This window comes from Sinocyclocheilus anshuiensis, unplaced genomic scaffold (assembly GCF_001515605.1).
Source record: "Sinocyclocheilus anshuiensis isolate Anshui unplaced genomic scaffold, SAMN03320099.WGS_v1.1 scaffold870, whole genome shotgun sequence".
Taxonomy (NCBI): Eukaryota; Metazoa; Chordata; class Actinopteri; order Cypriniformes; family Cyprinidae; genus Sinocyclocheilus; species Sinocyclocheilus anshuiensis.
In genome coordinates, this window is record NW_015540842.1 from 3,061,280 (window position 1) to 3,074,182 (window position 12,903).

The following is a 12,903-nucleotide window of genomic DNA, read 5'->3' on the forward strand; positions in this document are numbered from 1 at the left end:
TATCATTCTTCCTGGAAGATAGAAATAGACTAAATACGAGTTAAGAGGAATAAATGAATATGATTCAATCTAGCAGCCTGTAGTGTGTCATTGATTTATGTAATTATTTGGACATTTCAAGAACACTGACTGTTACGTAAATTAAGCACTATAGTCATTCAAAATGCCTACAATACCCACAACGTCCAGCAGCACCTTTGCGTTGTTTCTCCATTATGTTTGTAGTTCCAGTGCAGTTTTGATGCTGCTCAGGTGGTGGAGTTGGAGAACCGCCGTGGCTTCTGCGATTGGTGGATGTCAGGGTGACTTGACAGTGATATAGCCCCCCTTCATTTATTCACTGGAGTCTCTTTATAAGTGGAGTCTGAAAGCACCAGACCATAAATCACAGCAGCTGGTTTGTAGTTTACCAGACTGCTGGCGGAATAACAGATCGACTGCGGCAAAAATAACACACTTTATTGGTTTTAATATGGAGGACTGAGCTTATTCAGAAACCAGTCTGAAACGAAGAGGTTTTATTTACTTTTATGCATGTAAGATCATGCAAGAATCAGGTCGAGTTCGTAAGCTTCCAAGACCTGCAAACTAACATGCACATTTATGGCCAGTAAAACACCGAGAGCAGAGAGCAAATCGTTCGTTGCGTCTTCGATCAGGCAGGAGACATATTGACTGTATGTGTGTGTTGACTGCATGCATGTTGTTCATCCTCGGACACAGTTGGTGCAGGCAGTGGGCCAAACTGGGAGTGGGCTGACTCAGCCACCAGTGGTGCATTCATTTATCTGCACTGCAGTGCTCCGCCGCACCCTCTCTCCTCTCTGTCTCCACCTCGCCTCGCATACTGAACGCTGGGGGCGAGACAGACATTTTAAGATAAAAAGCAGGTCCGTACCATACGTGACTGTTGCACCGATGGGACGGGGGTGGGATATCATGTGTTGTAAGGTTTGGCGATGCGAGTAAAAGGAGGGAAACAACAAAACTAGCCAGGTGACTTGCAGAAAGGCAAGCAGGGGCACAATCCTGCTCAGCTGTGAAATGGAGGAGAAGCGAGGAAAAGGTAGAAACAGTTATGAGCGGTTTACAGCTCCCACGCTTCTTCTCTTTTGCTTTGGTTTATTTTCGTCCTTGTCCGTTCTGCCATCTTCTTTTAACAAAAGCAACGGAACCCAAAAATGAATATTCTGACCGATTTTTCTGAACAATAACTGTTTGTTGTTAAGAACATTCTGGTGGTTATTTTTTTCAATATATGAAAGTGAATGAGGACTGGTGCTGTCAAAATTACATAAAGCATATTAAAAGAGATCCATCTGACTCGTGCACTATACCCAAATCTTCTGAAGCCATACAATAGCCTACATTTTGTGACACTGGCCGAAAATTTTGTCATTATTTACTGAAAAAACTTGATATCTACCATAGCTCTACTTCGCCGGTTTATTCATAAGAGAAGTTGCAACAATGTCCGTTTTGTAAATTATTTTTTAATGAATCAGAATAATGTTTTAATGAATCTTTTTGACCCATGGCTTTTCTAGTTGTTCATGATTTACTGGATAATAATTAAATATATTATTTAAAAAATATTTTGTACTCAGATTTTCAAACATTTTGGAATATATATTTAATATAAGAATGCCCATAGAGTTTTACAATTGTATTAATTTACATAACTTTTCCAGGCCTAGAAATAACACTTTTAAAATTTGGTTTCGTCACGTGTTCAGGTTTTTTTCAATCAAGTTGAGGAGCTAATTTAATAAGAATTGATTAAAAATTATTTTGTCCCTGGTTGAAAACCATCTCAAGATCAACTCACTGACAGTAAGAAATGTCACTGTTTCTCACTCAAAGCTATTATGTGTTTCAGATGGTTATAATATATAATGCACAAGTCACATGGACCACATTTATGGTTTTTTTTTAAAGCATGAAAGCCTTAGTCCCCATTTGTTGTAATTTTAAGGATGCACTATTCAAATGTGTCTCCTTTCAGGTTACACAGAAGAAAGAAACAATGAGGGCAAGTAAATGATAACTGTATTTTCATTATTGGCTGAACGAATCCTTTAAGCAATGCTACACTGGTAAAAGTGCAAATCAATTCAACCAAAAGCTAGTGGTCAGGATGCAACCCCGCTGAGGTTAGGAGGTGAGGCAAGTCAGATGAGTGTCACTGATACTTAAGCTCACAGCTAATAGCTTTCTATTGATCTCTCTGCTAAACCATGACTTACTAGATGAACAGAGGAGCATTTCTTGCCACAATCCGCTGTGACGCTCGTTTAGAAGTCCATGTTATTAGTGCATATCCCATCTCACCTTGAGAATCATTTGAAAGCTTCTCATACTGCCAAACTCTCAAAGACAAGACCACAAAATTAAGGGTTTGAGATGACTTACTTTCTTCTGCTGAACTAAAAAGTGTTTTCTCAGTGATTTTTACGGTGGCCAAAACGAATCACAATTCTGAAAACAAAATAACAAATTACAAATGCAAATGCAAGTCTAAAAAACAAAATCTTAAAAGTGGCTGAAAAATACGAGCTCCAGTGGTGCAGATGATTAAGCGCTTGACAGTGGCTATTTGACGCGATTGACCCGGGTTCGATCTTGCCTTTTGCCGAACTTTTTTTTCCTCCCTTTTCAAATCTCGTATCAGCAATGGATTCTATTTACACTAAGTGAAAATAGCAGTATTTTTAGCAATATGCTATTTACACTAAGTGCAAATACCTATTTACACAATGTTAAAATAGCAGGATTTCTATGTATACTACTTGTTGAAAATAGTGGCAATTATCTGCACTTCAGTATTGTAGTACATTATAAAACAGTATGCAATAATAACGTATTGAGTGTAAATTATAATTTTAATTTTAATTATTAAATGGATGTCACCTTATTGGTACAATAAAGCCCTCCCTACACCTACCCTAACTGATACTTTATTTTCAACTTTTTGATTATTTCCTTAATTTTTATTGAAAATAAATGCCTTTACTATGTGATACGAGATTTGAAAAGGGAGAAAAAAAAAGTTCGGCAAAAGGCGGGATCGACCCCCGGTCGATCGCGTCAAAAAGCCAATGTCAAGCACTTAACCATCTGCGCCACTGGAGCTGATTTTTTACAGCCACTTTTAACTATATGTAAATATACATTCCGTATTTTTTTTATTCCATAGTGAGGGCAATTCATACATTTAAACTGAGCTACTTTAATATCATCTCCGAACTTTCTACCACGACTCTGCTGTTCTTCGGCTGGTTCTTCCTGTATACGTTGATTGACAGATGTCTCGTCCAGTCAGCAGTGAGTAATCCCAAACCAATGGCGCTGTCTCAAACTATACCTACCTCTTCCGGTTTGTCTGATTTGTCGTTGTGTTTTCTGATTTGTTCATTTGTTTTCGGATTTGTCGTTGTGTTTTCTGATTTGTTCATTTGTTTTCGGATTTGTCGTTGTGTTTTCTGATTTGTTCATTTGTTTTCGGATTTGTCGTTGTGTTTTCTGATTTGTTCATTTGTTTTCGGATTTGTCGTTGTGTTTTCTGACTTGTTATAATGTTTTCTGAATTGTTGTTGTGTTTTCTGAATTGTTATTTTGTTTTTTAGACTTGCATTTGCGTTTGTAATTTGTTATTTTGTTTTCAGAATTGTGATTTGCTTTGCACTTCTCGGCCACCGTAGATTTTTGTCCATGTATTAGATGTCGATGGGGTCCAACGTTGTTTTTGGACCCTGTTGATTAAATTGGATGGGCAAAAACAGTTGAAATAGCTTTTATTGTGTTCCACAGAAGAAAGAAATGCATGATTGAAACAGTTAGAACAAGGATAAGTAAATAATGACCAAATTTTTTCCTTTTTGGGTAAACTATCACTTTAAGAGCAGAGAATTAAATAAAGTAAAAGGTGTTAATAGTTTTATGGGGGTGGGGGGCAGTTATGAGTGTAGCAGATTAAAGACAAATTTTTTGATGTCAGGTGTGCTCTAAATGTGTGTGTGGCTTCTCATTCATGGTCAACAAAATCAGTGACGACTCTGTGCAACTAGAAGGCTGCTTTATTGTTAATAAAAAGTTTCGTGCTCAAATGAAGACAATCTTTTATATGTTCTTACTAAGAGTTCCAGTGGTTGTGCCATACACACCGTTATATGTCCTCCTACAACACTGTGTCAAACAAAACAGTTTGAAAAGCACTTTTGAAATCTTTTCAGCAAAATGGAAAGCATTTTAGTCATGCTAAAAATGGAAGTCCAGTAACTGAATATCGATACAAAAGTGAGTTTCAAAGATGGAAAAAACACAAAAGTCTGGAGGCAAGCTATACTTTTTTTTTTTTTTACAAGCCAAGTGGATGATACACAAAGTACAGAAAACAGAACATCAGAAGATTTCGTAACATCTGGAAGAAGTGGGCTTGTTTTCTTGGTTGGTTTCAGTGTTCCTCTGGCAGTACACCAGACACCTTGTTCAGACTATAGTCCCTGATTTGCACTGTACTCCATTTTGAATTCTCATGTCTTTCCCCCACCATCAACTAAATGTAAAATATGGCACCATCCTCTAAAACTGCAGTGAAATGCAATTCAGAAAATGTAGGAACATGGAGAAAATGCAGAAAAAGGCACACGACAATTAGTGAAGTAGCAATAGAAACAGACCACTGAACACATAAAACCCGGATACGAAATGCATACAAAACTGTTGTTCAGGCCTGAGAGTACCGGCACTGAAGTGTTCGGGGAGGCCTTTAGAGTAAAATACATTAACTGCTCTGTGACTGTTTTAGACTTTCAGGCTCGGGTGGGTGACCACACAATGTCCATAGGCAGGACGGCGCATATATATGTGCATTCACGTGTAAATGTGTGTTTGTATGAGTGTCAATAAAACCTCAAGGTTACAGAGGTGTGCTGGTTGCATAACTCTCTCATCATACAGTATCAGATTTAAATATCCAAGCAGCACTGATAACAATCATGCGCGTGTTCATCTCCAACATAATTTTTTGGGACATCCACTGGACATGTTGCATATAAATGAAATATTACAGTGCTCATTTGTATATCCTTTCATATATATATATATATATATATACACACACATGTATATATTCTTTGTATAATATTCTTGATACATTATATCATTTAATTCCCTTTAATAAAAGTGAAATGTGAGAAAAAAAAATTAAATATGTGACAAGGGCATCAGCTGGAAGCCATTCTATATCATTGTTATAATTTATTATTAGATTAATAGCAGTAATTCTTTAAAATTCTGTATTTACAAAACCCACAACAAAGCATGCCATTTAAAAAAAAATAATATATTACAATGCTTATAGTTTTCCTCAAAAAGTTAATTATTTTCAGCAATTGTGCCATATACATCATAGCCCCCTCCTGTACACTGAATGATACATTAACTTGTCATACAGTCAGTGAGAGTGATTTTTCATTTCACATCTGAACTAAAATGGGAGTTAGGGGGGGAAACTACACGGTAGTCTAAGTGTTTCACCAGGTTTCGTTTGGTTCAAGTCCACAGCACCCACACTGATTTACAGATCTCAGGCAGTAAGCAGACCTACAGGTCTGACAAGTAGAGGAAGTGGGTTTGTAAACTGGTGTGCTCTCCCGCGCTCTGGCTCTCTGGTGGAGTACGTCTGCTGACCCAGCGATTGGAGATGTCGTATGATTTCATAATCCTATACCTATGTATTAGCATTGTTTTACATTATCTGTGATCCACCGTAACACCTCACACTGGGCTAGCCCACACCAGAATAAGCATTCATCCTTATCAAATAGGAGAGGTAATGAAACATTACTCAAAATACTGTAAACGAAAGAATTACTGTTGCAAATTCAAACCATTTCTATTGCACCCAGAGCAAGAAGGGATGGCAGTTTGCTCAAGAGGTAGCAACAAGCCAATTTGTAGCATCACCACCACTGGCTAAAATAAACTGCATACTATCAGAGAATAAGTACCGATCACTTCATTCTAAAAGTGCCACCTTCCTTGTTTTCTTGCTGTGTAAGGCCAGTTTACATGTGTAATCCAAGCTATACCAAATATACATCAGTCACTTTTTTCATTCAACAGGGAGAAAGCTATTAAATGTCTACAGGATGCATTCAAAATGGCTACTCGAGTGCTTTCTTCAACATCTTTAAGACAAAACAAGATGCTAACACAACTGACAACCTCTTTAAATGGTAAACATGAGGATGTGCTGACACGAAGACAAGTAGCTCCAGGAAAATCGAAGAGATGGCCTCCCACCAAGGCCTGACAAAGCATTGTAAGGGTTTAAATGGCATGATGGCTGTACTTTTTGAAGATCTATTGAAGGCCCTACCGGAGCCTCAGCTGCACATTGAGGGGCAGTTGAATCATATTGCTGGTGCAAAAAAGCAAATCAAGGTTTATGAACCCAAGATTTGATTCGAGTGAAATTGTTTCTCCAAATTGTCATCCCAAATTCTCCTCAGGTCCAGGGCAGTGAAACACCCCTACGGGTGTGCGAATGTGCAGTTGCCACATTGTATATCCAAACGAAGGAACAGCTTTGATCGACCACCTTAAAATACGCACATGACACATGGTGTGAGAATCAGTTAATCAGGAAGCAAGCTTTACGAGGGGTAAGTATAAATATACTTGTCATAGCCAGAAGTTAAATATGTTGCTATTGACCAATCATTTCCCAGCTATATATATTTCATTTGATAACTAGTGGACAGTATCGAATGTATGGTCAAGCCACTGATGTGGTTTGAGTAGCAGTGTCAAGTGGACTATGATTATACATGCATGATTCCTGATCAAAAACATGCCACCATGCAAGTCATTTCTATGCACTGAACGAGCACAATTAATTATTTATTTACCAGGAACTCGGTCTGAGTAAGTCCCTTTCAGCCCAAGTCAAAACCCTGATAAATCCCCCAACCCAATATCGATGTGAAAGCCCATGTATAAAATGTATTTTTTCTGTAAGTATAACAAAGAGATGATGACGAGATGAATGACATGGGCTGAGCTTTTTTCCCTACTTTTTGTGGGTCAAATAAGGTGAGATATTCATCACAACAACTGAAAACCCTTGCATAATGTTTCTGTTTTGTTTTTGTTCTTTTTTTTTTTTACCGCGGACACTCCACATGATTGAGTTAACGTCGTTATTACTGGTTCTCCTATGGTTGAAATACAACGTCCCAGAATCCTCCTGGGATGAGCGGGAGGTTTCCGTGGGATTTCGGCAGTGTAGTGTTTGAAAGGGATGTCCATAGCAGAGGAATGCTGAACTCGTGCAAAGGAATCCATCTTATGAGCTTGCTTTGTACTGCTTTGTCCTTTGGCAGGTGGTCCCTATCAAAGATGTCTGCCATAGGTCATTATTTTGTTTCTCCTTGCAAGTGCCTTTCAGCTGCAGTTGGAACAGTAAAGTCTTGGTCACGGAGCACAAATGTTAAGACAGTAAGCTCATAGGTTGGTTTGGTCATCATTAAATCTGTAAAAACCAAGCTGCTTTCCCGGTGCATTTGTTGTCTGTAAACAACCTTGTTCCCCAAAGATTTCTGTGTTTTTTGTTGCAAATGATTTTCTATACATTTGTTGGAATAGATAGCTTCAGTCTCGACTCAACAGTTCAGTCTCCGTCATTCCTAACACTTGGATTCCTTGACCTCTTTTTGGTTTTTGCCCTTTTTGCCCTTGCTGTCACTCTCCTCCAGGTTCTCCTTCTCAGGTTTGGTCACGCTGTCGTAGGACGGCAGCGAGGCAGTAGAAGGCGTGCCCTCCTTCTTGTCCTGATTGGTCCCGCCATTCTCCAGCCTGCTGCAGTTGAGCAAGCGCTTGCAGATGAAGCCTCTCCGAATAAGATAAGCACGGTAAGAACGCTGGATGACCGAGGCAGACATGTGCTCCTGCTTTCGGCGCAGAGTGGTGGTGATGGGCTCAAAAGACGCTTTGGAAGGATTGGCAGCAATGAATCGTTCCTCCATCTGTTGCCGCATCATGTCCAGGTCGCCGCTATCACCCAACACGCGTTTGGTGAAGGCAAACAGGATATCTAGGCAGTGAATACGGTCGCCGCTCACCATGGGCAGGTCCATGGCGATCAGCTCTATAGTGTTGGGCTTGGGAACGCGCAGTGGGTGCTCCAGAGTGTCCGCAAAGTCACCCAGCTTGGCAAAGGTGATAAACTGGGAAGCAGTTGGGTCAAACTTTTCCCAGATTTCGTAGAAGGACTCAAAGTCATCCTCGCAAAGTGGATCAGCACTTTCCTCCGTGGCAACGCTGAAGTTCTCCAGAATGATGGCGATGTACATGTTAACCACGATAAGGAACGAGACAATGATGTACATGACGAAGAAGAAGATGCCCACTGAAGGGTTTCCGCAGTCACCTTTCATCGGGGTACCTGGATTCTCCTTATTCGGGTCACAATCCGGTGGGTAGTTGAGAATGGGAGCAAGAAGGCCATCCCACCCCGCTGAGGTGGTTATCATGAACAGGCAGATCATGCTATTCCCAAATGTTTCAAAATTATACAAGTCATCTATGCCAGACTCCCGCTTTACATAGGCAAAGTTTGACATGCCAAAGATAGAAAAGATGAACATGACCAAGAACAGCAGAAGGCCGATATTGAACAGGGCCGGCAGTGACATCATCAGGGCAAACAGTAAAGTCCGAATGCCCTTTGCTCCTTTGATCAGACGCAAGATACGTCCGATTCGAGCCAGACGGATAACCCTGAACAAAGTTGGTGACACAAAGTACTTCTCGATCAGGTCAGCCAGAAACATACCTGTGGTTTGGGGGATAGAAAGCAAGGAGAAGAAGAGGACAAATGAGCCAAACATATGCCACTGTATTTCAAAACCTAAATGAAGTTAGTGAAACATGGTTCACTTACCCACGATAGAGAGAATGACCACAACACAGTCAAATATGTTCCAGCCATTGGTGAAGTAATAATGACGCAGTGAAAAGAGCTTCAGGACAAACTCAGAGGTGAAGGACACGATGAAGATGAAGTTAACCCAATACAGAATGTTTTCAGTCTCCTGTGACTGATCGTCTGTCTCAACCATCATGGTGACCATGTTCAAACAGATGAGGATCATGATGGAGATATCAAAGACCTGCTGTGTCACAAAGTCAAACACCATGCCCTGGAGCTTGTTCTAAAGAAGAGGAGAAATTAGCATAGATTTGAGATTAGGACTCTATTCAAGTCAATTCAATGAGCGAAATATCACACTTTTCATCAGTGTTGTACCTGGGGTCTGGGTATGGGTTTCTGAGGTTTCTTTGAGCCAAGCTTCTTCATAGCATTGTAGTACTTCTTTTGTTCCTCTGTCATGAAGATATCCTGACCTCCAAAGTATAGTCATAAACAATATTTGGTTAAAATCTGCTCCGCTAAAGTCCAAATATGCTGTGAAAATCACTCGTTTAAATGTAAAGAAAATGTTTAAATCATTTAAAGTGAAGAAAAAAAAGTGGAGACTTATCTTTTTCTTCTGCTGGTTGAAGTTATCAATGATGACACCAATGAAGAGGTTGAGTGTGAAGAAAGAGCCAAATATAATGAAGATAACAAAGTAGATATACATGTAGATGTTGTCCTCATACTTTGGTTGGTCTCCCACCTGAGGAGAGAAAGATAGTTTAAATGGGTACTTTGACTCAGGTGGCAAGTAAGATTGCACAAACATCTCACCTTTCGTGAATCAATTGCTGCATACATGATGTCCATCCATCCTTTAAAGGTTGCCTAAGCAGCATAAAGGGAAAGTTAATATCAGTGTTTAACATATTTCTTCAGCCAAAAAAACAGCTTACTAGAAACTAAAAGCAGGCAGGTAGTCTTACCACTTGCAGTAGAGCCAAGTAACCAGCACCCACATTGTCAAAGTTGATTTTGACGTTTCTCCAGCGCACCTCAGTGAAGTTCTGATCTATCAGTGCTTGGCACTCTGATTTGTTGTTGACTACATCAATTTCGAACATTGCCTTTTCAGTCGCATTGTAGCAGTAGTAGTACTTTCCCGCAAACAGGTTGACACCCATGATACTGAAAATCAGCCAAAAGATGAGGCAAACCAGCAAGACATTCATAATGGAAGGGATGGCACCCACCAAGGCGTTGACTACCACCTAGACCAGAGTAGGACAGACAAGGCGGTACAATGTAAGAGACCCGAAATGGCCCAGCAAATCCTCAAACAGAAACACATTTAAACACTCTCACATTTGTGGCTGCATATTTGCATGGCATAAGAAAAATAATGGCACTATGAACATTGCTCAGTGTCCAATATTAACAAATAATAAACTATCTTTGATTCATGTTTCAGTCACATGGCCATCCAAGAAAATTGCTTCAAAGCTTATTGTCTACACTGCCTTTATTTTGTTTCAGCCATAGGTGGAGTGTGTGTAAGGCTTAGCCTTCCCCTGCCCTGGGGACTTGGGGCAAAAATGCCTCTAAATTGGACAAAAATCCCCCTGTACAAACAAATTAAAAATATTACGTCTGTTGCTAACAAAGTGAAAATGAATAGACAGTGTCGATTGTGGCATTAAATTAAGATCTGATCATATTGTACCGTATTTCATGTTAGGCGTTTTTAAAGTGTTGCTTATTTTAACCAATCACACACAATTCTATTGAGCTTAGGAATGCAATGGCCAATCAGAGGCGTTCAGTTGAGTCATCGCTGAAACTCATCAGTTTTGTTCATCAGAGTGCGTGCGCGTTCTCTGACTGAATTCCGGACTCTTGCGAATTCTCTCATCATAAACAACAAAGCGCAGATGTACATACAATGTAAGCAAGAGATTAATTTCACAGTGTATACAGCTTCAGTGATTATAACGGTAGTTTAGTTTTTTGAGAGTACTTAAACTCGTGATAGATCAAAGTTAGTGATAATGTCACTTTCTATAGCCTATATAATTTATTCGCTGTTTGAATAGCCGTGGAAAGGAAACGTTATATAATTATAAATTTCTAATGTTTTTATTCAATTGTAATCACGTTAAATACAAATTCAGTCCCATTAAACATGTTTTATTAGCCTACATGGCACCCATGTCTGGTTCTTGCCTAAAAAGACGGGGTTATGACGTTTAATACATTTGGCTGCTTTTAGCCTTACCCTGGAGTTGGTTCACCCTCCGCCTATGGTTTCAGCTCTATGTTGAAAATATTTCCAAGGTTCCTGCTATAATTCTACATTTGACTTTTTTGTTGTTTTCCTATAGACGGCAGTTTCAGATCAGGGATCTGAGCTAATACTAAGTCTTAAATTTGGCTGCAAGAAGATTTTCATTGTAATGACGATGTGTTCAGCCTTGTTATACCAAAAGATTGAATTTCTCCCAATTCATTCCAAAGTTTTTTTTTTTTTTTCAAAAAAAGTATGAATGATGCTTGTCTTCAGTCTAATGTAATGCAAGATGATGACATCAGTTAACTTTCTGACAAAACTAGCAACCAAAAAATATTAATTTGCACCCCTGCACATAGTATTTTTTGGTTGTTCCAAGAACTGTTTTATACCTAAAACAGCAGTTCTTATATGACGACTTACAGTGTTGGGGAAAGTTACTTTTAAAAGAAATGCATTACAATATTGCATTACTCCATAAAAAGCTACCAATTGCATTGTTTTCTATGGAAAGTAAGTCATTATGTTACTTTTGCATTACTTTTTGCCACCTGGGCTGGGCTTGCTTATTTATTTTTTAATAACAAGAAACCCAAAAGTTATATTTTTTTGCAACTGTAAAGAACTGTAATTAAAAATTAGACAAATTTTGTAATCATTATGTAAAATTAGCTACAGGACACCCCCCCCCAAAAGGGGCACTTTAAGAGTGATTAGTTGAGATTAGTTAATAAATATCAATTTATAAGCAAATGATTAAGTCTTTTTAAGGTCATTAATATTCATGAGTGAAGCAATTAACTTAGTGGGATTTGTAAATTGATTGGTTATTTCTTTGCATAAATATAAATTCATTGGTATAGTACTGGTGTACATGTGTGGTTTGGGAAATCTTTTTTTTTTTTACTGGCCATGCTGTCAGCACAAATAGCTTTTTTTGTTTTCCTTGGGTGGCCTATGACTTTTTCAAAGTAAATACTATTACTTGTCTATACTAGTTTCAAAGCCAATAAATCCTTTGAATCCCAAAAATTTGAATCCTAAATAGGTGGTTTCTTATTCTGGCCCTGGATTATCCCAGCACTGCACAATGTGGAAAGATGCATCCAAAATTACACACTGCATTCGATGAAGAACCTACAGAACGTACTTTATTATCAGTATGTTAGTTTATGTTAAGTATGTAGGCGTGTAATATGAATACAATACATACAAGACATACTACATCCACCATGTTGGCACTGTTACTTGACCTATGAGTTGTAGAGGAGTGCGCATCAGATGCACAATTCAGAATCTCTGTGAAAAACCGCATGTCATTTGAGTATATATATATATATATATATATATTTTTTTAGCCTAGTGTTTTATGAATACTGCGTATTGAGAAAAGTCCTAAAGTCCTACTCATCAAATGCACAGTGCTGAGGTCTTCCAGGACTACAGCCCTAAATAGTAGCTCTCTGACTAAGCAGTATATTTATAAAAATTAATGCAACACCTTCCATACAAATATGCCACAGACTCACACAATGGACTTCTACATCCCCAAAGCAGTTGCATCCTTAAAACTACAACCCACCACCCAACTACTTTAACATTGCCTTGGCAAGCTTGAGTAACTTAAACCCTTTTTTTTTTTTATATCAACCCATCCTCCCCACAATCCATTTGCCTCCACATCCATCCCCTC

At 38.8% G+C, this 12,903-nt stretch overlaps 1 protein-coding gene across 3 annotated transcripts in view; it reads right to left on the minus strand.

Annotated features, from left to right (window-relative positions):
- Positions 1 to 7,174: 7,174 nt before the first annotated feature.
- Positions 7,175 to 12,903, minus strand: part of LOC107687533 (sodium channel protein type 8 subunit alpha-like) — a 24,870-nt gene continuing 19,141 nt past the window's right edge. For all 3 annotated transcript variants that reach the window (XM_016484908.1, XM_016484909.1, XM_016484907.1), the window contains 6 exons: positions 9,910 to 10,194; positions 9,758 to 9,811; positions 9,549 to 9,686; positions 9,314 to 9,418; positions 8,948 to 9,218; positions 7,175 to 8,839 (listed from right to left, as the gene is read on the minus strand). In XM_016484908.1, the coding sequence (XP_016340394.1) occupies positions 7,692 to 8,839; positions 8,948 to 9,218; positions 9,314 to 9,418; positions 9,549 to 9,686; positions 9,758 to 9,811; positions 9,910 to 10,155 (1,962 nt within the window). In that variant the 5' untranslated portion in view covers positions 10,156 to 10,194 and the 3' untranslated portion in view covers positions 7,175 to 7,691. The remainder of the gene's footprint in view (positions 8,840 to 8,947; positions 9,219 to 9,313; positions 9,419 to 9,548; positions 9,687 to 9,757; positions 9,812 to 9,909; positions 10,195 to 12,903) is intronic.